This window comes from Mesocricetus auratus, unplaced genomic scaffold (genome assembly GCF_017639785.1).
Source record: "Mesocricetus auratus isolate SY011 unplaced genomic scaffold, BCM_Maur_2.0 Super-Scaffold_100014, whole genome shotgun sequence".
NCBI classification, from domain to species: Eukaryota; Metazoa; Chordata; class Mammalia; order Rodentia; family Cricetidae; genus Mesocricetus; species Mesocricetus auratus.
In genome coordinates this window covers 73,873,899-73,898,956 of record NW_024429197.1, presented here as the reverse complement: position 1 = coordinate 73,898,956, position 25,058 = coordinate 73,873,899, and the positions used below count along the sequence as shown (strand labels likewise).

The 25,058-nt window shown below is 52.9% G+C and overlaps 1 protein-coding gene across 1 annotated transcript; it reads right to left on the bottom strand.

The window, feature by feature from the left end:
- Window positions 1-3,003: 3,003 nt before the first annotated feature.
- On the bottom strand, window positions 3,004-9,582 carry Kif12 (kinesin family member 12). Its single transcript, XM_013117138.3, is given in 20 exon segments — window positions 3,004-3,335; window positions 3,547-3,665; window positions 3,743-3,846; window positions 4,340-4,438; window positions 4,515-4,599; window positions 4,859-4,945; window positions 5,107-5,197; window positions 5,276-5,378; window positions 5,853-5,957; window positions 6,039-6,157; window positions 6,694-6,850; window positions 7,027-7,118; window positions 7,731-7,866; window positions 8,005-8,121; window positions 8,123-8,140; window positions 8,533-8,608; window positions 8,694-8,821; window positions 9,173-9,251; window positions 9,340-9,405; window positions 9,498-9,582. Coding segments are annotated over 20 exon segments (1,947 nt in total). The 5' UTR covers window positions 9,524-9,582; the 3' UTR covers window positions 3,004-3,195.
- Between the last annotated feature and the right edge of the window lie 15,476 nt (window positions 9,583-25,058).

Below are 25,058 nucleotides of genomic sequence, written 5' to 3'. Positions count from 1 at the left end.
CAGAGATGATGTCACCATCTGTCATAGCAGGAGGCTAGCCCAGTTCTCTCTGGGCAGGCACAGGAATGACAGGTCCCTGCTGGTGCTGGGAGCATCCCTTAATGGTGACCTAGTGATAACAGATGGTGTCTATGCAGCTTGGGGCTTCAGTCTGTAAGCATCAACATTTAACCCTGTCATCCCCAAGATGTTTGGATCCCTTTAGAGTAATTTTATCTTCCTTACTTCACAGAAGAAATTGAGGCTCAGAGAGATTAATCTTCATCCAGGCTCCCATAGCTGGGAAACTGGGACTGAGAAAGAGCAAACCCTGCTGAGACTTCAGAGCCTGGGGACCATTCAGACCTGGCTTGCCCAAGGTCCTGTCCATGGAGCAGCAGTTAGAGCACTCCATCCATCTCTGGGGCTGCACAGGGCCTGCTCCACTGTGAAGTCTGAGAGTCATTTCTCTCTCTATGTGCATGTCTGTATGTGTCTATGGGTACACCTCTGCCATGCGTGGATGTCAGGACAGCGTTCAGAAGTTGCTTCTCTCCCTAACCTAGGGATCCCCGGGATTGAACTCTGATCAGTAGACTTGGAGAGAGATGCCATTACCTGCTGAACCATGTCACCAATGACCCAGTCTGAAGAATTCCCTGTCTGTGAATATGAATTTGGGCAAATGTGTCTCCTCCCCACCAGATCCATTCCAACTTCAACACGATGTTTTAAAATTTCACAGAGATCTAAGGAATTGGAATTATGGGAAATGTGTAGTCCCTAGGACTTCCAAGAGCCTCCCTCAATTCCAGTGTTCTGAGGTACTGGCAGCCTTCTTCAGACAATGGGGGCCAAAGCCTCCAGATTCCAGCAGTCTGCATTCATACTCCAGAGGAGCCCTTTGGTGTCTGCAGATCTCACGAAGGGCCACACGGATGTGAAGTCTCACCTGGGACCAGGATCCTGTGGAACCCCGGGGAGTATAGGGACCATCCCCTGGGGAGGCACAGGGCAGCCAGGGCCAATGGAGGTCAGCAGAGTCCCGTGTGTCTTGTGGAGAGGAAATGAGGCTTTTGTTGAGCTAAGGGCTGGAACGGGGCACCTGGCTGGCTGAAGAGGGTCCTCCAAGTGCTGCTGAGACCTCTGTGGCCAGGATCCCCATGGGTGGTCCCCATCCATCCTCCGCCTCCCGGGAGGATGGGGAAGGCTCAGTGCCAGGGCCTCCTCTGCCTGGGGCAGAGGACCTCCCAGCAGGCGGGGCTACACTCAGGGCGGTAAGGTAAGGGTTCAGGGGCCACGGGGGAGCTGCAAAGCCACCCACACTGATACGGTGCTGTGGAAGTGTCAGGAAAGGGGACCTTATACTGCCAACTGGGGTCCCCTCTCCCTTTGGGTCTCTGCATAAGCATCACCTCCTCAAGACCTTTCTAGAATCCTGTATTGAGAACCGTACCCCTGCCCAGACAGAGCTCCTTGACACTGCCTGTGTTCTATGAGAACAGCCCACACCCCAGGCAGGTTCCCCTATGCACCTGTGAGCAGTTTGTATGAATGTGTCTGTGTGTACATGTGTGAACATGCATATGGGGGCCAGAGGTGGGATTGCAAACATGTGCCACTGCACGTGTGTGTGTGTGTGTGTGTGTGTGTGTACATGCTTGTCTGTGTGTCTGTGTGTCTGTCTGTCCTCAGTTTCCCTGCTACTCAAGTGAGGGTCAGGGCACTCAGAGATGGCTCTCTTTCCACAGGGAGGCCCTGCGGATTGAACTCAGGTCACCGGGCTTGGCAGGCGGGGCCTTACGTGCTGCGCCGTTTCACCCGCCCCACACCTTGATGTCTGCGTGTGCGCTGCAGACTGATGCTTGTGAGGCAAGCACTTTGTCAACTCCAGAACCATCTCCAGATCAGGACTGGCAATTCTACTGAACTGTTTGGACCAAACTCTTGGCAAGGGAAGAAGCCTCTGGAGAATTTCATCTCCATAAGAGCCGTGTAAAGGAGCATCACTGTTGTGCCCATTTTGGACACTAGATTGCCTACTCTCTGAGCAGCTAAGTTGCCCGGGACCACTTGTGGAGAAGTGACAAATGACTGGAGACCATGTGGCCTGCCTGCATTGGGTCATCACCTTGTCTCTAGACTCTGCTTTGACCCTGATCTTCTAGGGACACCCTGGCCTCTGCTGAAATCCCTCAGTGTCCACTCACAAGCCATGCCTCTCAGCATCTGTTCACCGAGGGCTGCAGCCTAGGCTGACTAGATAGTCCCAGGTTCCAGAACCTTCCCTACACAGACTCAGGGCTCGGGAAGACACAGAAAAGCCTACAACACACCATATTCAGAGGGGCCTCAGGACACCCTGAGGTTTTCTCTTTTTGTCCTTATTCCCAAAAGGAACATGTTTTGGAGACACTCGGGTCCTCTTTTTAGAATGCTGGATAAGAGAGCCCAGAGTCATCTTCTCTGGGTCTTGTACCAGGGAGTGTGGTGGAGAAACGGGTCCTGGTATCCATAGCTGGGCTACCCTATTCAGAAGACAGGAGATATCCAGGACAGTCCAGCAGCCCTCCAACCGACCCAGGCTTCTAGAGGCTCCCTGAAACTCCCTACCTAGCTTGGCCTGCTATTTCCACAAGGCTCCCACAGGCCTATGGCTGAGGCTTGCCTGCTTGGAGCCCTGGCTAGTTCCATGGCTCAGGTCTCAGAGGAGTTCCAACTGGATGTCCTGCAAACCATGTGTCTCCCTCTCTCTGCCAACCTCTATCAGGGTGCTGCTTCTACCTCCCATGGGGTCAACATGGCCAAGACACAGACCTAAGCTGGGGACTTCTCATCAGCCTTCCATGGCTCCCCTGTGCCCTTGGCACGGCCCCCCAGACTCTGGATGTGCTACAGCACCCTGAAGTCTTTGGGGTTTGCTTGTCAGGCCTACTGCCTCTTCCAGCCCCTCACCCCTCATGGACCACCCCTCATGGGAGTGATGGCCACCGAGATGACACCCAGAGCATAAGACCAACCAGATTAGAGCTGATGCCGCTCTTTATTCAGATATCCCCGCCTACTGCCAGTGTCTCCTGAACCCAGGCTCAGGTTCAAGGTCTGGTGGGGGCAGTCGTACCGCCTTAGAATCCCCCAGCTCTACCCAGAGACATTTATTTCCCATTCACAGACAGAGACATGCAGGCCCAGTGGGTAGAGCCAGTCTGGCAGTATTTAACGAAGAGAGAGGCCTTGGCCAGGACTCTGCATGCCCTCGCTGGGCTGTGGCTGCTTCTGGCCAAGGTTCAAGGGGTTGCTCATCTGGTGTGTGAGAGCCTCCAGCCTCTGGGTCAGGTTCGAGATCCCAGATCCTCCTAAGGAACAACGAGACTCAAAGGCCAGGCTCTTCTGTGGAGGCCTCAAGCACTCTCTCCCCAAGTCCCTAGGCTCCAGTAGAGGTCAGGACTAGAGGAGGGGACTCTGCCATGAAACCCAAAGACTGGGGACTAGAAATCACTTTCCGTAATTCCCTGGCTCAAGGTAAGAAGCCTGTGACCCACAAAGCACTAAACCCCAAATTTTCACCTCTTAGAGCGGGTGGCATGTTCGAGGACCCGGTGGGCAGGGGTGGTGCAGAGGGTACCACCTCCTCCCCTGTCAGCATCTCTGCCAGGACTGGTGTCTGTGTCCAGTCACTATGGCACCTGGTGGGTGTGAAGCAAGAGTGAGCCTAGTGGTTCCTGGCCTCCCCCTCCCGCTCCAATACCCAGGTCTGGCCCACCTCTCTCGTGGGGGCTTGGAAGAGCCAGAGCTTGGTGGAGGTACCCAGGGCGGGGGCCGCGCAGACAGAGACCTGTGACCTGGGGCCTCGGGCTCTAGGGCCTGCTGAAAAGATGAAAGCCCGTACTGGGTGACCTCGGGCTTTCCTGTCTGGGTACCGTTTCCCCAATGCTGACCCTAGCTATATAAGTTGCACAGGATGCCAGGAACCACAGGCCATTATATAGAGATGGATCTCTCATGTCCTCTGCGGGCAACAGATGGTTCTTGTAATGTCTTTTCCAGGGACTGGCAGCACCTTGAAGGCAGAGACTAAAACAGAGGTGGGCCCAGGGCTAGCTTAGGGAGATGTCCCGAAGGAATGGGTAAATGGATGAAGAGGTAAATGAAGACTTGGATGAACATGTGTAAATGAAACAGTAAGTGAGGGAGAGAATGGACACTCCTAAAGGAGAAGGACAAGCAGACATTCCACATCCTGGGGAGGGAGGGACCCAGCCTTCACCCCCGTGTCCAGTCCAGAGCCCTGGAATCACCAGGATTGCGGAACCCCAGATCAGTGTTTGCAGTTTTCCAGGGTCCTCCTGCCCTTTCTTACCTGTGGCACATAGCCCTCCCTCCGTGGGCAGGACCAGTGGGCCAGGGACACTCGACACAGAGGACAGATGTAGAAGCATGAGCAGAGGGGTGGCAGAGCCTGCGAGAGGCCACATTAGTGACTCTGTGACATTCTAGTTTGCCTCCCACCACCCAGGTTGAGCAGGGAGACTCACATGGCAGGAAGCAGCTGGGCCTGTGGAGCAGGGGCACACGCGGGCGGAGCCCTGCTGGGGAAGGGAGCAAGCAGAATGGAGGTGCCTATGGAGAAGAGTGGGTGTGAGCCTGCAGCCTTGACACCTCTCTCTGAACTCAGCCCCTCACCCACAAACAACCCTGTAAGGCAGCCAAGCTGAGACCACATCTCCCGGAAGAGGGGCCCAGGCGATCTATGGTTATATGACTGGTCGAGGGTGACAAGGCAGGCAGGTGACAGAATCAGGAACCTGACTCTCGCTTGTTTCATAAAGTCCCCTCTGCCAGCTCCCACATCCCAGGCCTTCCACATGGCTACACTCACCTCTCCAGCTCATGGACCTGCTGGGCCAGGACATGCTCCTCTGCCCGGGCCAGGTCCCGGCTACTCCGCAGCTGTCTCATTTCCTTCCTGCCAGGGAGCAGGCTCTAGGTGATGAGAGCCAGCCCCACGAGGAAGGTGGGAACCGTGGAGAGCAGAGAACCAGGGATGGGTAGGTAGTATCTTGGCCAGGGCAGAGGAGCATGGAAGGGTAGGGACAGAGTCCCTGGCCTGGCCCCGTCTTGCTTTACCTGAGCCTTTCATTCTCCAGCATAAACTCCTGCAGCATCCCATAGAGGCTCCGCTGGGCCCAGGCTTCCCGGGCCCCATGGAGCCCTGGTGCTGCAGGGAGACAGGGCATTGCTGGACTGCAACCCACACTCTAGCCACACCCCTTCCTGGCCCCCAGGGAGCTCATACCCTTGGACTGCATTTGATCCAGTTGGAACCGCAAGTGACGATTCTCCTCCTGGAGCTGCAGCAGCTCAGCCTCCGCTTGCTGGGGAGGCTTTACTCCAGGGGACTGCCAAGGAAGAAACCCAGGGCCACTGTTGACGGCTGCATAGGCTGAGGCACTGTGCAAAGGCTTCCTGGTGTGGGCATTTGTGGAGGCCAAACTCCAGGCCCTGCTTCACCTGCCAGCTTTGCAGGCTGGCCCAGGCTGCTCCTTGTCCTCACTGGGTCCTCCTGAAAGGACTCAGAATCTGACTTGATTCCAAGGCCAAGCTCAGTTCTGTCTGCCCCAGTCTTGGGTTAGATTGTGATCCCCAAGTTAACCACATAGCAGACCCCATATTAGACCTAACCATCTGAAATCCTGGGTAGACTCTGATGACAGCCCAACTCAGTCTCCACCCCTAGACTTGTGACATAGACCCCTAACTATGACCGCTATGACCCTGATGTCAACCATGACGTCACTCCCAGGATTCCAACCCAAATCCCACCTCGATTTCAACCAGGATGATCAGTCAGGCTCAGGCTGTTGCCCGCTCACCTTGGGACCTTGTGGTCGCGTGGTGACCCTCTGAGCTCGGCTTGCATATCGCAGGGTGCTGAGAGTCTCAGGGAGGCACTGGGCTGATGGGGACACGCAGGCCACCTAGAGAGAACCTCCCCTGAGTGCTTATCTGGAAGAGATCCTCCTCAGGGCCCAGCCCCGCTGCCAGATACCACCAGATACCATGAGGGTGACCCCACGGCCCCCAAGTGAGTCTGCCAGCAACTTGGTGAGCTTGCTGTCTCGGAAGGGAATGTGGCTCTGCCTCCTCTGCGGGTCCAACAGAAGGGAGATGCAGTGGCCTGGTGGGAAGAGGAAGGCACAGAGAGATTGCGCTGTGCGCCCAGAGCTGTCTGGCCAGGCTGCTACAGAGCGGGGAGCTCTGCCAGGCTGGCATCTCACCACTTTGCACAGTGGTGTCCCGCAGCAGACTGGGGGCTCTCTGAAGGCACGGATGTGCTGCCCACCCACTTTCCAACATTCAGTAGAGACTTGAGAGACCTCCACAAATAACTAACTGAGAAGGAATGTCACCAGAAGCTCCCACCCGCAGGCAACTACTGAGACTAGACCCCTGGGGACCTGGACAGCCATTAAGCTGTGCACACAGAGCCATTCCTTTCCCCTTACTGAGCCTGTCTCCCAAGGACATGTGTGATGCTGCTGGCTTCAGAATGCACAGGCTAATGATAACCAGAGGGGGAAAGTTAGCCTCAGACTGCATGCCAGTGCTCCAGCCTTCCTCTGTAACCACAAGTCCTGTGGTCTCCGTAGTGTCGCAACGGATCCAGAGCAGAGAAGGGACCCAGGAGTCAGACCTGGAGGCCCCCGTTCTTACCCAGTGCCAGTAGGCTTCGGTTAATACTATTGGCCTCAAGCATCAGCTGCCCTCGGGATCCCGTTGCTGCCACCTTCTCACTGCCTGCCAGGTCCACGAAGCACAGTTTCCCCCCAACAGGAGCCTCTCCAGGGTCCACAGGAGGTACCTGCTGAGGCTGGTGGGCCAGGGCTTGATGGGAACTTGGAGAAGACTGTCTCCATCGAAGTCACAAGGTCTCAAGGCCAAAGGTTTCCCCCCATACACCCAGAAGATCAGAATCGGTTTACATATGCAAAGACAGAGCTTTGCTGGGTAGCCTTCCCCCAGCCCTTCCCCAGGCTGGGCACTCACAGTTGGGCGGCTGACATAGAGTGTGAGCAGGGCATGGCTTCTGCTGGAGGCCTGGTTCAAGGTATGTGAGGAGCTCTGACGGCGGCTGAGACCTGGGGAAGGGGACATCAGGAGCTGTGCCGCTAAAAAGAATGGGCATCCCAATGAAGGGCCATCCCCCAGGAACAAGAGTGTCAGAGAGGTATCAGCAGAGGCACGAAGGACCTGCTCAGGGAGCCGGTGCTGACAGGTGCGAGGGGAAGGAAGCGGGAGATTGGCAGAGAAGAAACTCTCCTACTGTGTGGAAAGACAGAGAAACAAAAGCAGAGATCAGCAGAGCAGTGCGATGCTGGGACCAGACCCAGTGTCCCAGTGTCTGCGGTGACTGCAGGTGGAGGGTTCGAAGTAAATGCTCAAATGAGTAACTAAGGTTGGATAGTAGGAGCTTATAGATAAGCTAGGCTAAGGGGTAGGACCCCCTTAGTCTCTGCAGGAGTGGAAGGTCTGAAACCAAGGGACGTGAGCAAGGGGCATGCACAGACTATCTGGAAGGCAAGGGGACAGCATGTAGGTGCCCTTGCCACATCTTTGAATTGCTGCTTGGCTGGCCCTTCTCTGCCTCAAGAATTCTTTCTGAAGTCCCAATTCCAGCAGCCCACATCCCCAGGGTGCCTCAGAGGGAGTTGAGGAATCTCTGCTCCCGAAGTTTCTGTGAAGCATCCTACCCATCTGCAGGAGCTCCATCAGGGCCTCCAGACTGCCAAACTCTACCACCCGAAGTTGCTCCACATAGAAGCCTCGAGCCTTGTTCCACCTAACAGGCAGAGGCCGTGGAGTCCCCAGGCCCAGCAAGTCCCGAACCTGGGAGAGGAGGGAGGAGAAACAGGCTCCATCCGCGCATAGCCCTTTGACAATAGTCCCTCCTCCCGCTCTGCTTCTTAGCATCCTTGGTCCTTGAAATTCATGAGCTTCATTGCAGGTGGATTGCCATTCGCCTACCTGCTCGTTGTAGATCTCCACGTAGGAGGCTCGGAGGGTGACAGGGACACCAAGGTGCTGCACGCGATCTAATAGCCAGGCGAAGGTCCTTTGCATGATGCCAGCCAGGCTGGGGGGGTACAGGCACCCCTTCCCCCTGAGGACAAAGACAGCCAGCCTGAGCTGCAGCAGCGGCGGCGGCGGCGGCGGCAGCGGCATAGTCCACCCTCTTTGCAGTGCACTAACTGCGCCGGAAGCGGTGCCACGCCCCCCCACCCCGCCCCGACTATCTCGTTGGAATCTCACAGTCTGTAGTTCATCAGTGCCAGCTCACAGTCGAACTAACTGAAAGCAAGTAACTGAAGTTGCCCAACTTAGAATACAAGGCTCCAAACTCTGCAAGTCCCTGGGAGCCTTCGGTGTCTCGGATACCAAGACTGTGATGAACCGATGAGGCTGCATCTTTGAGCACTCCCCTTCCATCCCGGAGTCCCGCCCACAAACCGACCGGGGGGGTGGGGGGATCCAGAAGCCAATCCCGTCACCCACCTGCGGAGGAGGTCCTGTCAGAGTGTAAGTCTTCCCCGAGCCCGTCTGGCCGAAAGTGAAGACGGTGCAGGAGAAACTGCGGGCGGCAAGGGCGTGGCTGGGCCCGGGAGGCGGGGGGGCGGGGCGGGGACCCACGCCCCTCGCAGCCCACTCCCACTCACCCGCGCAGCGCCAGCTCGCCCAGGCGCTTCACACCGCACACCCTGAACACGTCCTCCTGCGTGCACGCCCCGTCCAGCACCGCACCGAAGCGGAACGCCATGTCGGGGCCTCCACCTGGGGGGCTCACCTGGAGGGATGGTGGCACAGGGGCAGGGCACCAGGATGGGAAAGGCCGTCTGAAAGGGTGCGGGACACTCTGGAGGACGGGTCTTTAGAGGAGACACCCTGGAGGGGAGGGACCCTGTGGGATGAGCGAAGCACCGAGCAGGAATGGGGCATTTGGAGAGGCGAACACACTGGAATGAGCGGGGTATCTGGGGAGGGGTCGTTCTGGAGCGGGACAACTAAAAGGAGGGCGGGGCACTTTGTAGAGGAGGAGCAATCTGAGGAGAGAAGGGTCCTAAGGCAATGTTGCTCCACTCGTCCCCCGCCCCTCCCCGGGTCTTCTCCACAGTGTCCCTTGTGGAAGACTTCTCACCTGCAGAGTCCGGGTCCCTGAGCAGCGCAGAACACTCTGCTCCCCTCTACGCAGCTCTGTGGCGCTCATGGGACGCACCCTGGCATCCAAGAGAGACCAGATGGCCCATCCGGATAATGCTTTTGGTCCTTCCTGGACCAGGTGCTTCCTAGCCCATGCGTACTTACCTGAGCACCACTTGAATGGGGGTTTCTGGTCCTTCTGGCCCCTGCTCCTGGCTCCGTGCTGGGTCTCTGTGGCCACAAAGAGAGTTACTACCCCGAGCTTCCTCACTGTCCTCTGGGCACGCTTCAAGGGCTCAGAATCTCACATGAATTGTGCTTACCCGTCAGGAGACCCACGTTCCTCCATGTCCTGTTCCACACACGATTCCTTTCCTTTTTCGGTATCCCTCCCACCACAGCCCCTGTCCACACACACATTACATCCTCATCCCCAACCCCCCACAACCAGTCATCCAGAAAGACTCCAGCCTGCCCAGAGGTAGCGAGTTAAAGATTTACCCACTCCACCCCGTGAGGTAGGGAAAGTCCCGTGCCAGGGCATTCTAGCTAGGGGGTTCTGGAGTCTAAGGATCCCTTGCTTGTGGCCAGTCTTCTCAGGAGGGATCCAGAGGACTACCCAGGCCATCCTTCTTTGTCACAGAGACACAAATCAGGGGTGGGAAGGACTCAGCCAAGGCCACAGAGCCAGAGAAAGATCTAGGCTCTCTGGCACACATACCCTCCCTCTCCCAATAGCTCAGCCTTTTGTTAGCACAAGCCCCAGGAATGGAGGATCACAGAAAACCTGTCTGGGCAGCCTCTGTGCTGAGCTGACATCGGCTTCCCAGCATCTGGTTAAACATTGGTGCCTTCAACTATGCCAGGCCAAAGCTAATCCAAAGCCAGTGTGGTGTTAAACCCCACTGTCTGGCTTACCCGAGCAGCAGAGATGTTGGGTGTGCTCAGGATGGGCCATCACTCTTCCTTGCCAGTGGCCAGGATGACCCCAGGCCTGACCAGATGGTTTTAGACCTGTTGCTGCTGAGGTGACAGGTGGTAAAAACCACGGCGTGGAGTCTTTGGGGAAGCGCCGAGGTTTGTGGCTGAGGGCGCATGGAGTGAGAGGGCAGGTGAGCTGCTCCAAGTGAAGCCCATGCCTCAGGAAGCCAGAGGAGAGGTGCAGAGACACCGCAAGGAAAGAGGCTTCGGGGCTGGCGAGCGGTCCTCGGAGAACCAGGAAGCCAGTAGGGTCACAAATGGAATTGACAGTCAGGTTGCCATCGTTGAGTCGGTAAGAGAAAAAGAACATAAGAGAGCACAGGAGGTGTCATGGGCAACGTCTGCCATAGGGTATGCTAAGTCTTTGACTTCTACTCGGGGCTGGTGGTGGAGGTGAAGGGAAGAGTCAGGCTTTGGATAGTCAAGAACAATAGTAGATGGAGTATGTAAGTATAACTGTAAAGACCCCCCTCTGTGTGTGTGTGTGAATACATGTTCATGTATGAGCATGTCATGGCACGAGTGTGGCAGGCAGTCAGAGGACAATCTTGGGTATCAGTCTTGCCTTCCCCTAAGGGTGTGGCAGACAGATGCAGCTCAGCTGGCAGAGTGCTTGCCTAGCGTGGATGAACTAAATTGAGTCCCTAATACCACAAAAGCTAGCACATACCTGTAATCCCAACGCTCAGGAGGGAGACATGGACATCAGAAATTCAAAGTCTCTTAAGCTACATAGCAAGTTCAAGACCAGTCTGGAATCCATGATAACCTGTACAACAGTTACTCTTGGTGGTCAACTTGACAGGATCTGGGATTATTTAAAACACAAGCAGGGCACTCATTTGAGGGATTCTTTTGATCTGATTGTTTGAGGTGTAAAGACACACTCTAAATGTGGGTAGCACCTTCTGGTGGCAGCCTGGAGAAAAGGCCATGGAGAAGGAAACTTTGCTGTTTTGCCTGCTTGCCTTCAGTTTGCAGGCAAGTTCATCTACTCTGTTGCTGCCTCTGCTGCAGCATCCTTTTGCTGGCATTAGAACCAGCTTCTTCAGATCCCAGCACAGAGGAGAAATAGACAAGTCCACTGTCATAGATGGTGCGTGCATCGGTGTCTCTGGAGGAAGAGAAGTCATGGGAGGAACATGTACACATGTACTGAAGAGGGGTTTATTAGTTTGGCTCACAAGACACAGTCTATGTACTCCAGCAATCTGTCTTCATGCAGTAAAGGCTGAGCCCCGAAAGATGCTCCATCATGAGTCTGGAGGCCTCAGCACTCCCAATCTGCCACTGCAGGCCTGGAGGCAAGTCGCAGAGTCACTTGTCTTCAGTCCACGCTGGAAGGATGAAAAAGCTGGGTTTGGACATCAGGGAAGAATGGTGGCAGCCTTAGACAGGCTAGATGAGCTTGCCAGCAAGACTAAAAGGCAAATAGCCAAAAGAAAAAAGCTTGTCCCTTAGGATAGCTTGTTTCTGTGCTGCCACGGGAATGTACCACCCTCATGAAGAGAGGTCTTCCCATCTTAACTGTTGGGGACAGCATCGATGGGCTGGGGCCCTGGGTTGAGTAAGAAGGAGGAAGCAAGCTGAACTCCAGCGTCCGTCAGTCCCTGCCTCCTGACTGGATGCAATGTGACCGTGCATCTCAATTGCCGTTGCCATGACTCTCCCATGGTGATGACTTGTGCGCCCTCAAACTGTGAGCCAAAATAAGCCCTTCTTGAAGTTGCTTCTGCAAGATGCTTTGTCACCATGTACCAATCATGAAAGAGCATCTAAAGCTAATTTTTTTTCTAGTTTTAACCCCATCCTGATTTTTGTGCTGTTTTTGGAATGGATCTGTAAATTCAACTTTCTGTGTCTTGAAATAGCAAAAAACATTTTTGCACTCCAAAGAATTGAACATATGTTATTCCTTTGAGGCCACCACTCTTTTTAATTCCATTTGCTGTTAATGCACTAGGAACAGGACATGAAATTTCACCAAATCTTTTTTCTCATTGACCCATTTAGAAAGAGTGATTTACAAAAAACACAAAAAAACAACAACAACAGGAAAAGAGAGGTTTTCTAACCTGAAAGCTTGTCCCCACTTTTTAAAAAATAATATCAAGCCAGCCACGATGGTGTAAGCCTTTAATCCTGGCACTCAGAAGGCAGAGGTAGGCAGATCTCTGTGAGCTCCAACCCAGTCTGATCTACATAGCAAGTTCCAGACCAGCCAGGGATACATAATGAGACCTGTCTTAAAAAAAAAACATTTGAAACTATATCAAATCATAGTATTATGGTGTTATTTAATGTGTATATTATATTGCTAAACATAAAATACGGTTTTAAAAATCTGTTTAAAGAAATCATCTGAACCTGGAAGATGGCTTGGTGAGCGAAGTGACTTGAGGGAAGACTGAAGATCTCAGTTCCGTTCTTGGGACCCATGCGATGGAACAGACTCTCGTGAGCTGCCCTCTGACTGCACACACACACATACACACACACACACTCTGTGGTACATGTGCACCCCCACATGCACCCACAAATAAATAAATAAATGCAAATAGAAAGGAAAACAGACAAAATCCAGTCATCCCTGTTCCATCTCAGGAACCTGGAAACACAGATAGTCAACACAGGAAAAGGACAGAAATGGCGGGGCTAAGAGCAGAGACAAAATGCCAGCAAAGACAAAAGTTGTCTTTTTAAGAAATAATGATAATGAGGGGGCTGGAGAGGGGCCTGAGAAGTTATAAGCAAGTCCCTGTTCTCACAGAGGACCAAAGTTCAGTTGCCAACACCAGTATCGAGCGGCTCACGCTGCCCGTATCTCTAGCTCTGGGGGATTGAACACCCTCTGCAGGCCTCTAAGGGCACCACACAATCGAGAATGGTGCAAAAGCACATTTTTAGAGTTAGCCCGTTGGACTCCATCTAGATGAGCCCAGTGTTGTTAAGGACACCGAAGCGCTGCATTGAGGAGCCAGGGGAATGTGTGTCCTCTCCCCACCAGAGTCAGGAAGTGACGACAAGGAGGCTGGAGTCAGTTCCTCCTCTGCTTTGTACGCCATCTTGATGAAGAAGCAGAAGTTGAGCCGGGCATTGGTGGCGCATGCCTTTAATCCCAGCACTCGAGAGGCAGAGGCAGGCGGATCACTGTGAGTTCAAGACCAGACTGGTCAACAAGAGTTAGTTCCAAGACAGCCTCCAAAGCCGCAGAGAAACCCTGTCTCGAAAAAAAAAAAAAAAAAGCAGAAATTGGCTTTTGGATGAGACCATTAACTTGTATAAATACCAAGCTAATTAACACAGAAAGAGGATGGAGAAAACAAAAAATTTCAGTATCAGGAACAAGTAGGGGACTTCACTATGGATATTATACACAATAAAGAATAAGATGCTACTATCAGTAACTTTATACTAATAAATCTGAACTTGTCCCATTCATAAATTTGTGGACAAATCTGTTAAGATACACACTTAGTAAAATGGGGAAAATGAGTAGATATCTGTTATCTGTGTAATTATATATCTGTTGAACAAGGTGGATTTGTGATTGAAAACCTTCCTACAAAGGAAACTCTTGGCCCAGCGGCCCTCTCTGGGTAATCTTTCAAACACACACACACAAAAAGCCAAAAATAAAGCAGTAATGTCAGTCTTGTACAAACTCAGCACTGGAACCAGAGGGAGCAGTTCCAAGTTTGCTTTTTGTTGTTGTTGCTTTGTTTTATTTTGTTTTTAATGAATTAGTCCCCGATATCCAGGCCTTACAATGACATTAGACAAAAGAAAATGACAGGCATTAACTCTAATGACTACAAATAATAAAATCCCAAAGAATTGTCATCCAGTCAAACACAGAGAGATATAAAATGCATAAGACTTGAAAATTAACCTGTGTTGTTCAACACACTGCAAGAAAAATGCAAAACGTCATCCCAATAAATACTGAAAACAACTATAAAATGTAACAGTGTTAATGATTAAAATAAAAGCTCCAAGCAGCAAGGAGGCATACAATGGATACTCCTTAACTGAAGAAAAGGTTATCTATAAAAAAATCTATGTTTAACATCCTATTTAATGATTAAGATTACTCTTTCTTCCACGACCATGGTGCACATTGGTAAAGTTGTCTCTTGGTGTCCTTGGAGGGCTAGTTTCAGGGCACTCTCTCACACCAGCACCCAAGGATGCTCAAATTCCTTTCATAATTGGGGCTGGGCAGCTGGCTCAGCTGGTAAGAGTGTTGACTACACAAAGCATGAGGGCATGAATTCAAATTCCCAGCACACAGGTGAGGAAAATCTGGGTGTGGCCATGCTCAACCGTAACCCTAGTGCTAGGGGACTGAGATGGAGGATTGCTGGCAGCCAGCCTAGCTCCAGCTTCAGTGAGAGACCCTGTCTCAAAGGAATAAAGTGGAGAACAGGGCTTCCTCATAGGCATACATGCACTCAAATGTGCACCCACAGTGGGGAATCCATGGTACTATCCCTCAGACTACCCACAAAGGTAATGTGAAATGTATTAGAGCCATGTTTAAAGGAAAAGTTAGATAATGTCTTCATGATGTTGGAGTAGGCAAAGTGCAAAACAGTTCACACACACACATACACACACATATATATACACACACACACATACACAGGCGCACACACACAGGTGCACATACACATAGAGCACACCAAGCACAAAAATAGTGGTGCATTGGGCATATTGAAATTATTTTTTCTGTTTATTAAAAGACTTAATTTAAGAGAGTAAAAAGCAATCCAGAGACTGGGAAGAGAGTCATTTTGCGTGTGTGTGTGTGTGTGTGTGTGTGTGTGTGTGTATGTCTGTGTTTGTGTGTCCAAGAAATAACCTAAGAGCACAATTTAGAACTGAAAAGAAATGCCCGGCATGGTGGCACATGGCTTTCATCCTAACACTCAGGAGATAGGAGTAGGAGGATCTCTGTGAGTCCAAGGCCAGCCTGGTCTCAATAGTTCCAGACCAGTCAGGATTACATACTTAGACCTTGTCTTAAAAAGGGATAGAATTGGCAATAAAATTGTGACTAACATTTCATAAGAAATGATACCCAAACCACGAGAGGAAGGGGAGTAAATCTGTAGTAAGATGCCACGGTACATGCCTCAGAATGAACACAGATCTGCCTGAGACAATGTGTGGCATGTTCACATGTTTCAGGTGAGGGGGGAAACATCACTGTGTTTAGTGTTTCTGCTTGGTGGTGTGCACTAATGCTAAGCATATCCGTATGCCATTGTTCAGTTATCCTGCTCTGTCTGTGCTTACAAAAAAAAAAAAAACTGACACACACGTCTACCAAAAAGCATTGCCAAGACATTCTAGTAGCTTTAGAGCTACATTAGCCATACTTTCCATTACCCATGGTTCTCCTTTTTTGTACCTTCATCAGCACTGTCCATAATCTGTCACTCCCAACGCTTTCATCACCAGTGGCCACGTGGCCATTTAGCTACCGCACACCATCACCATTTCCGCCACCCCCTCACCAACGCCATCCTTTGCAGCCCGTGCTTATTCGTTTTAGCAGGTTGAGGATACAGGCCCCTCCCTGGCCTGGTGGCCCATGCCTGTGCTGCTAGCTGCCCATCCACAGCTAGGGCTGGTTCTGTGCCCCGCCCTCCCCAGCCAGCCTCTGCTCCATTGATGGGGCCAGGGCCAGGGAAGCTGGAGGCTCAGGGGACACTGATGGAGTGGTGGCTGGTCCTCAGAGGGCACAGCTCCAGGCCTCACTAGAGGGCGGCAGAGCTCCGTGCCAGCGTGGCCTCGGGGCTGGCCACAAAGGCGCTTTGTCGGGTGAGCCCTGCGTCTTCTGGGCACCTCTACCTCAGCTTAGGAACCACGGAGAAGGCTGAGAGCCTGGGTCTGGGGGAAGCAAAGGAATGGACACTCAAGGTGGCTCTTTGAGGACCTGACAAATTCAATCCGGAGACTCCCCCACCACGTCCCTGCCCTCCCCAGCTCTAGACTGCTTCCCTGGAAAACCCCACCCTGATTCCCTCTAGTATCTGAGTGAATTCTAAGCTGAGACTTCGAAATCTCACCTGCTGGCTGTTCCTGTCCTCTGCTCCCGCTTGATGTCCCTGCCTTCAAAGCGTATCTCCACGTTGTCACCTTGGCCAGGAGCTCCACTTCCCACCTGGCTGGTGACGGCCACACCTTGCCAATCTTTCTGTGGAGAGTCTCCCGTCTCCCATCAGGCTACATCAGAGGCCTTCCCTGGAGCCCCAGTCTCCTGCTCCGCTCTCCATGTGACTTGGGGCAGGGCGACACTGATGGCGGACAGGAGCATGGCCTCTGAGCCAGCATGGGTCCAGAATCAGCAAAAGTGGGTAGAGGAAAGGAAGGAGTCAGGAAGGAGGCAAGGGAGCTGGTCAGGAGAGCAGGAGGTCCTCCCCTCCCTGCCCCCTCCCCCCGCCACCCCAACCCTCAACTTCATGATGGAAGGACTCTGGAGATCATCAGCTCCTTCCATAGAGCACTCTGAAATGTTCCCAAAGATAGGTGACATTGTCCTTGCTGGGACCAACCCAGTCATCTGCAACTTTAGGGTTCCCAGAGGGAGGAAGCTGGGCTTTGCTTGGTCCAGGTATACCCACATGTCAGTGCTCTTGGTTAGTCCCAGAACTCCTCTCTGGTGGGCTCAGGCAGGCTTGCTCCCTGTTGTCAGGAGCAGGAGTGGTGCAGTCTAGGGCTCCCTCTGCTGCCCAGACAGTTTCTCCATCATCGCATTGCTCGCTTTTCAGTGCTCACTCTGAGCATGAAAGCTAGAATCTCACAGGGCCTGCTGGAAGATGTTCCCGCTTACGGTGACTGCTCATAAAAAGGTGTAGGCTATAGGACTTGCTTCACAAAGTCCTCCGGAGCAGGAAACAAGTGGCCATGGCCATGTTTTTCATACAGAAAGCTGAAGGAGGTGCTGGCTGGGGCGGTGTGGAAAACACCAGCGGCTTGGAGCAGAGGTGGAGAGTCATGGGTGGCACCCTGGCCATTCTCCCCACCGGGAGATTGTAGCAGCTGTGTCGGGCTCCCATCAGGCAAGGCTCTGTGTGGGGGCAGGGATCACTACCACTGCCCCAAACAAGTCCTGCCTGCCCCTGCTGCTTGGTGGAGGGATGGGAGTCTGGCAAGAGAAATGCTGGCACCCTGAAGCCAGACTTTGACTTATTGGTAGTAATGAGCCTCTCTGGGTGGCGGGGGAATCAAAGACTTGCCAGGAAGAATGTCCCTGGTATTAATTTTCCTCTCAGAGTGATGACACTTCTGGGCAAGGATGCTGAACAGTGTGTTGGACCCTTCTTGCTCAAGGATGCTCTGTGTCTGTTTTGGAGGGTTGAATTCACAGCTATTGACTATGGGTACTTTTTCTTCTTTCCCTTGAATGAACCAAAACAGCCGCTGTCCCTGCTTTACAAACAGTGAGACAGACTGAGAGGCTAAGCAGCTTCTTCAACAGGATCAGAACTCCTGTTCTGGCCGGGCTCTCTGAGGCCGGCCCCCACAGGTTGTTTGCAAGACTGTAACAGGCGGATACCTGAAGTTTACCGTATAGACACGCCTTGGAGTCCTGCTGAGGTCAGATGAGAACTTGCAGGAGTAGGTCCTCTCCTTATGCCATGTGGACTCAGGGGGCGAATTCGGTTCTTCTGGTTTGGCGGCAAGTGCTTTTACCTGCTGAACCGTCACACTGGTTCCTTTTTTAATGGACCCCAGGTTGGCCTCAAACTCACTATGTATTGAAAGACGACACTGAACTCTCAATCCTCCTGGCTCTATGCCCCAAATGCTGGCATGGCAGGCCTGTCCCACCATGTCTGGCTTCAAGCGGTGCTGAGATTGCACCCCGGGGCTTTGAGCATGCTGGTGAGCACTCTGCCAGCTGAGCTGCATCCCAGCTCTGTGTCTGCTTCTCGCTCCGCCCTTCTATGGGTTGGGGCTGCTCTTCCTAGTGAGCCGTCTCTCTGGGAGTGGGCTCCCTCTGCTTTCTAGCTTGGGGTTTTCTGTGAGTCTTCTCCTGCACCGGGCAGAGCTGTGCACAGGCCCAGCCTAAAGAGGCCCTGAGATCCTGCAAGCTTCTTCTAAGCATGCCCCCCTCTTCCCTGGGGGGGGTGGCTATCGTGTCTACTTGAATGTTAACTCCATGCACATGACACACAGGGCCACAGTCCCAGGATAGTGATCCATGATGTCACTGTGAGCACAGAATGGCTACCAAAGACAGGCCATCCACTCTTACCCACCTACCCGTGGGTCAAAGCTCTGCTTCATGGAACTCAGACTCCTTCCTCGGGTCTGCCAAGACTGATAGGAGACTGAAAGGATGCTAGGGGAGTGTTTGTGAAGATCTCTGAGCAGCTAGGACTCAATACCACGGGAGAACAGGAGCTAGAGGATCCAGGAAGGCTTCCTGGAAGAGGCTGCACTCGGCCTGGCCTGAAAACGCGAAGAGAAACTGGGGCAGCAGAAGGAAGGAAGGAAAGCATTTCTGGCGAAGGGACTAGCGTGTACAAAAGACCAGGGGTGGGAGAGATAAAGGGGACCGCTGTGCAGAGCGGCAGGCGTGCATGTGGATGGTGGGAGGGGGCTCCTAGGAGTCAGCTGTCTGAGATGTCTAGGATGGGCAAGTCCAGCTCCTGCTTTTCCAGGGGGTCCAGCCCCCTTACCAACATAAGGGGCCTTAGGACTGTCTGGGGACAAACTCACTCCCAGCTGGGCCCCTCAGGGTGCCTTCTTCCCCCAGCACCTTAGAAAATATAAAATCCCCCCTGCCATGTCATGTCTGCCCGAGGCATGGCTTCTGCACGCTGCTCCCTTTTCAAGGCACCAGTACTTCCTGCCCCAAGGCACATGCTGCTCTGTCTTCCAGCAGTGATGGCTTCCTTCCAGCTCCTCACAAGAGCAGCCTCCTTATCTTCGGCGACACTTGACGCTCCCTCGCATCCCGCGCTCATGTCTCCATCGCTTTTCTCAGCTTCCGCCCTATAGTTCACACTCGCTTTTGCCTGTTGTTTGACTGCACCCTAACAGGACCATGTCCCCAAGACCCAAAAGAGGGTCTGACACGAATAGACAGTTCTGGAATGGTTGTGTGGGGAGGAGCAAAGGCACGCGCTAGGTCAGGAGGTGCGCTGCAGCATCCGCGCCCGCCCCGAGGCGCCCGACACTCGTGAGCATGCTCAGCAGTGAGGCTGCCCTGTCCCCCACGGCACAGCCTTTCCATGAGAGTGGGGAGCAAGAGGCTGCCCAGTTCTCCTTGAAGGTCTTCCAGCTCCACGTGTCCCCCGAAGTCAGGGAGTGCCATAGATTGACCCCAAACCACTGCAGTGTTGAAGGTCCCTCAGAGAGGGCTGTGTGACTCGCAGGAAGGCAGAACTCACGATTCTCTCAAATGCTCAGGGAAAGAGGTTCCGATGTGCACACAAGGTCTGTGTCTTGGACAACATCCTTTTCAGTGTGTTCATTATTTCCTGAGGTCCAGCCATGGGCCGGGTCTGTGGTCATTGAACAGACAACAAAACAACTCTAGTGGCTGTCATGTTGGTGGCATTTAAGATCTGTTCGGGGTTTTGGGACACAGAACAGGCTGGCTGGAGTGTTGGAAGGGGTGAGGGAGAGGGTGAGGCACATGGTGTAGATCAAACGCTCCTTGGAGTTTTTGTGACTGTGCATCATCACCTGGGATCGTTTGTGTGTGTGTGTGTGTGTGTGTGTGTGTGTGTGTGTGTGTGTGTGTGTGTGTGTGTGTGTGTATGGGGGCGGGGCGGGGCAGGGCAGGGCAAGGCATGCACATGTGGAGTCTGTAGTCGCCACTGGGTGTCCTCGATTGCTCTCCATCTTGCTTGTCTGTGTAACACAGAGTCTCTCACTGATCCCAGGGACTGCCAATTGGTTGAACTGGCTGGGTCAGAAAGGACTCAGGGTCGTCCTCTCTGAGTCTCTGGGTGTATGCAACAAGGCCCAGGTTTTATTGTTGCTGTTCCTTGTGGGTTCTGGAAATTAAACTCAGGCCCTGGTGTTTGAAGGAAGACTGTACTGACTGAGCAGTTGCCTACGCCTTGTGTCATCACTGTTGTTTGAGTCAGGGTCTATCTACACGGCTTGGGCTAGCCTGGAAGTTGTTATACCACCCGGCCTAGCCTTGATCTCTTTGTCCTCCATCCTCAGCCTGCTGAGGTTTGAGACTCCAGACTTGTGCCACTGTACCCCAGCATCTTAGTAAGGTAAACACAAGGGTGGCCCCTTAGGTAAGGAATCCGCTAGTCTCCCAAATCCTCCACAGAAGCTGGTTGAACAGGGACTTGTCCAGGGTCACCAGGCCAGACGACAGGGCCAGGAAGAGCTAAACTACCTCCCCCACCGTGGGCCCTGGCACTGGGGCTGGCTGGGTTCAGTGGGCCTTTGTGAGGCCACATACCTGGGCTGGGAGGCCGCCACCCAGCTATGAATAGCGGCCTCTTTCCTTCCTGCAGCGTATGCCCTCCCCTGCACACGCACTCACACGCACTCATGCCTGCTCAGCTTGCTCGGGAAAGTCAACAGGAGCATTTGAAAAGTCTTTCTGTGTAGAGAATCTGTTTGGATAGGGGGAGGACTGGAGAGCCGGCCAATAGGTAGAAATATTAATGAACCTAGTTATAAAGGGCCCATTCACGGCTCGCCGGGTAAATAGGGCTCTTGTCGGGAGGCCACGTTATCTGCCAAGTTCAAGAATGTGGTTTGAAAAAATAGAATTTAAAGGGCTGAGGTGGAGCCTTAAATGGCCGGTGTTCTGGAGCCACAGCCAAATGAGGGAGGAGCTGGGCCGGCCTGGGCACTGGGCAGGGGTTGGGGTATGGGCTGCGGCAGGAGGGGCTGAGGACAGATTGGGGAATGGTGGGTGGAATTCAGAGACACCAAGCTGGGTGCCCAGTGAGTGCCTGTGATGTCCCTTTCCCCCAAATGCCTGGCCAAGGACTAATAGTTTCTCTGCTCAGCCCAGCCCAGTGCAGGTAACTCCCCAGCTCAGGGACTTTGGTCAGAGGTGCTGATGGGCGTCTAGGACTGTAGGAAGGGAACTAAACCTCACCTTCAGCCACATGCTGAGATCACACAAGCCAGCCAACACCAAGTTGTCCTAAGTACCCAAACTGTGTGAGAAAGAGCAGACTTGGTCAATCTGCTAAGCCTCAACATGGTGGAGAATCAGTAGCTCGAGGATTCCCCGAAAGCCTGGAGCAGAACATTGGTGTCCAGCAGTGTCTTACCGGAAGCAGGCACCTGACAATGAAGAGAATGTCTGCCACAGTCAGATACCTAGTCACATGCACGGGGGGGGGTGCCTTGTCACATATGCAATGATGTCTTTTTTTTAACCCTGGACTTAAAGTGAGCTGTGAACTGGGGTGTTCTGTAACCCTGCCCCTGGCCAGCTGTGTGGCCCAGGAAAGTGACCTCCCCTTCTGAGTCTCAGCTTCTCCATGAAGACCAAGTTCTCCTGTTGGAAAGCCTCGGTGGGAGGATGCTAGTGACAGTGAGCACCGTGCCAACACTCGGTGGGTGGCCCAGTGACTGTGGCTGGACCGCTTCTTTTTCTGTCCTAGCCTGCGCTGAGAGGAGATGCTGAGAAGATGGTTCCTTAGCTTTGGGTTTTAGGAATAGTTTCTACCTGGGTCCTAGAAGGGTGACCAAGGCCATGTTTCTGTGAAGGTGGCAAGTTTGAAGCTAGAGGTTCTGCCATGGAGTGTGTTGAACAGTGCAGCCGTGTGTGAACGAATCTCACTGAAGATCTTCGAACCAGCCTACAGGGAGCCTGGACATGTGGCAAAACCTCCTCTTCTTCACCAAATGCCTGCTCAGTACAAGGGTTAACCCGGGGCTGAGGGAATGTTTACATTGGCTTTTCTTGGCAAATAAGGGAAAAGGGAAATAATCAATGTAAAAGCCAAATGGAAAGCGTCTGTAAATGCACTGCCAGGAGCTGGCTAAGCAACTTTGAACAGAGGGACATGTGGGGACTTAGGTGGTAGGACATTAGAAGTCTTAGGTGCTACAGGAAAGATTCAGAAACAACATTTGGACCTGACAGACCTGGGTTCAAGATTGGGTTCTGTTGTTCATTGGCGATGCTGCCTTTTGCAAATGATGGGCCTCTCTGGGCCCTCATTTCTTCAGTCCATACAAGAAAAGAGAAGGTTGCTGTATGTGAAGGCCCCTGGCATATTATGGATACTCATTAAACATCAATTTCCTTTCCTTTCTGTGCCTCCTGGCAGGTCCAGGGGAAGTGTCTGACAGGTCTTACCAGCCAGAGCTGGGAGTTTTGCACAACTGCACACACCTCATGCCTGCAGCTCAGGGCCTTGGTGCTGGGGAGAGCTTATGGTGCTTGACAGCTGGAAAAGTGTGTGCCAGTCTCCCGGTGAGGTGGGAAAGCACCGCCCGGCACACCATCCTGCAGGGAAACTGGGGGAAGGTGAGAAGCTAGAGCTCTTGGGTAGGGCCCAGTTCTGTTTTCATTCCTCCAGCAAATACTGTTGAAGACATGTGCACCAAGCACGATGCTGAACACGGGGGATTTGACAGGGAGTAAAACCAGGAGGATGAATGAGAAGATGGATAGGTGAGTGCGTGGATTGAGGGATAGGTGATGAGTACATAGATCAGTGGACAAATAGACAGATGAATGGTGGACCAAATATATGGGTGGGTAAATGGACAGAGGGATGAGTGAACATATGGATGGATGTTGAATGAGTGGATGGGTAAGTGGGTAAGCAGATCGATGGGAGATCCATGGGTGGGTAAGTAGTTGGATGGATAAATGGACAAACAAATTAATGGATGGACAGAGATGGATGGATAGAGATGGATGGATGTGTAAATGGATGGATAGAAGGGTAAATAGATGATGAATAAATATGGGTAGGCTGGCTGATAAATGATAAATGGATGGATGAGTGGATGGATGGATGGATGGTGAATAGATGGTGTATGGGTAAATGAGCAGATGGATGATCAATGAGTGGATAGATAGATATATTGGGGATGGTATATGAATAAACGATGGATGAATGGTTGGTTGGGTGCATGGATGGATGGGTGGTGAATGGATGGATAGATGGATGGTCAGAGGCATAGATAGATGACGAGTGGATGGATGATGTGGATATGTGTGTGAGTTAGAAGACAGACAAAAAAAGAGTCAGTGTCTAGATGGATGCTGAGTGGGTGGGAATGTAAGTAAGCGAAGAGGGAGACTGACAAACTTGAGCCTTGTGTACATTTTTTATCCCAGGGCCCCCAATTCCTGTCCCAGGAAGTGCTAACATTTGTCTCATGAATAGTGATTCAGTGATGTAGATTCAAGACCCAGGTGGCTTGAGGTCTGAGACCCAGCTCTCCAACTTGTAGCTGTGTGACTAGGGTGGGGGAAGTGACTTCTCACCAGAGTCCCTTGTCTCTAGAATGACACTTACAACACAGCTTGATGTGAGGGCTTTGTCACTGTCTTACGATTTTTTTTTGGCATTGAAGTTTGATTCCATCTCCTGAAGAAGATGACATCTCTTCCCTTTCCCCCAAAGCCTCAGGTACCAACTAGTGCAAATATCTGCTCTACAGTTTCAGAAAAGGGAAGGTCTCAAATTCTAGTCAGGGTCACAAGCCTCCAAGGTACACCAGGTAGGATGGCGGGGTAGCTGAGCTCGGGCGGGTAAGAATCGCATTTCCCTCCTGACTGTCCTCTTGGTGGGATCCGTTTGAACCTGGGTCTCCCAGGTCTCTGAATGGGGGGGGGTTGTCTCCCAGCCACTCACTACAGAAGGGGAAACATGAAGCTAGCTACTCTAGCTTCCTGACCTCAATCCCTGCTTCTTTACACAGTTTTCTGGATTGGAAAAACTGAGTCTGTACTAGCCTTGGAGACCGCCCTCTCCTCCCACCCAAGTGCTGTGTCAGCTCCCGGTAGAGGATGGCACCAGATGGAGTGCTCGTTAATACCCTCCGTCAAGCCCAAGCGGGGTCCCCCAGGGTCACCTCCCCAGAGCACACAGGATGAGCTTTCTCTCCCAAGGCTGGGCTGCCCGCAGTCCCTGCCCTCCCCCTGGGATTTCCAGGAGCCAGAAGTTGACATGAGTTCCCCCCTGGCATGAGCCCGTGGGTCATGGGCTCTGCTGGTCGCCAAGAGCCACAGAGACAGCTTCTGCCCTCCCCTCACTCTATAAGTGACTCACTGGGGCTTGAAGTGGGCCACCCTAGGGGTGTCTCCTTTTTGGAACAAGACACTCACCCTCAAACAGAACAGGCAAAGATGGCTTGCCAAACCCTTGCTTAGCCAGGCTGTGGCTGGAGGGTACCAGCTCATCTCCTCCCACTGGAGCACTGTAGGCATGCAGCTGGCATCTCTGTCTAGAGCATAAGATGGACAGAGTGAGAGTTGATGAAGCCACCGTCACACATGGGCCAATGACAGACCTGGAACCTGGAGCCAGGAAAACAGCATGGGCCCCCTCCCCATAGTTGCTGTGGAAGAAGACCTGTGGCAGAGACCCTCCCTGGCTGGCCTCTGCTTGCCAGGTGGACCTACTAGAGAGAACATTGTGAGTCTTCTGGGCTCCTAGGCAGCCAGGTGGGGCCCCCAGTGGAGGAGAAAAGTTCAAAAGAGTGCACTGTGGGAAAAAATGCCCGTGCTGGTGACAGGGCTAATTGGTTCTGAGGCTCACTAATCAAGTCATTTTATGTCTCCACAGCAAGGGTGTCAATCGCAGAGATGTTCAGAGCCTGGGGCTGTGTGTGGTGGGGGAAGGGCAGGTGACGCAGGCAAAGGAATAAACAGAGACACAGAGAAAAGCACACTGTGGACCACAGAGTGGCTCTGAGTGGCAGGCAGAGCC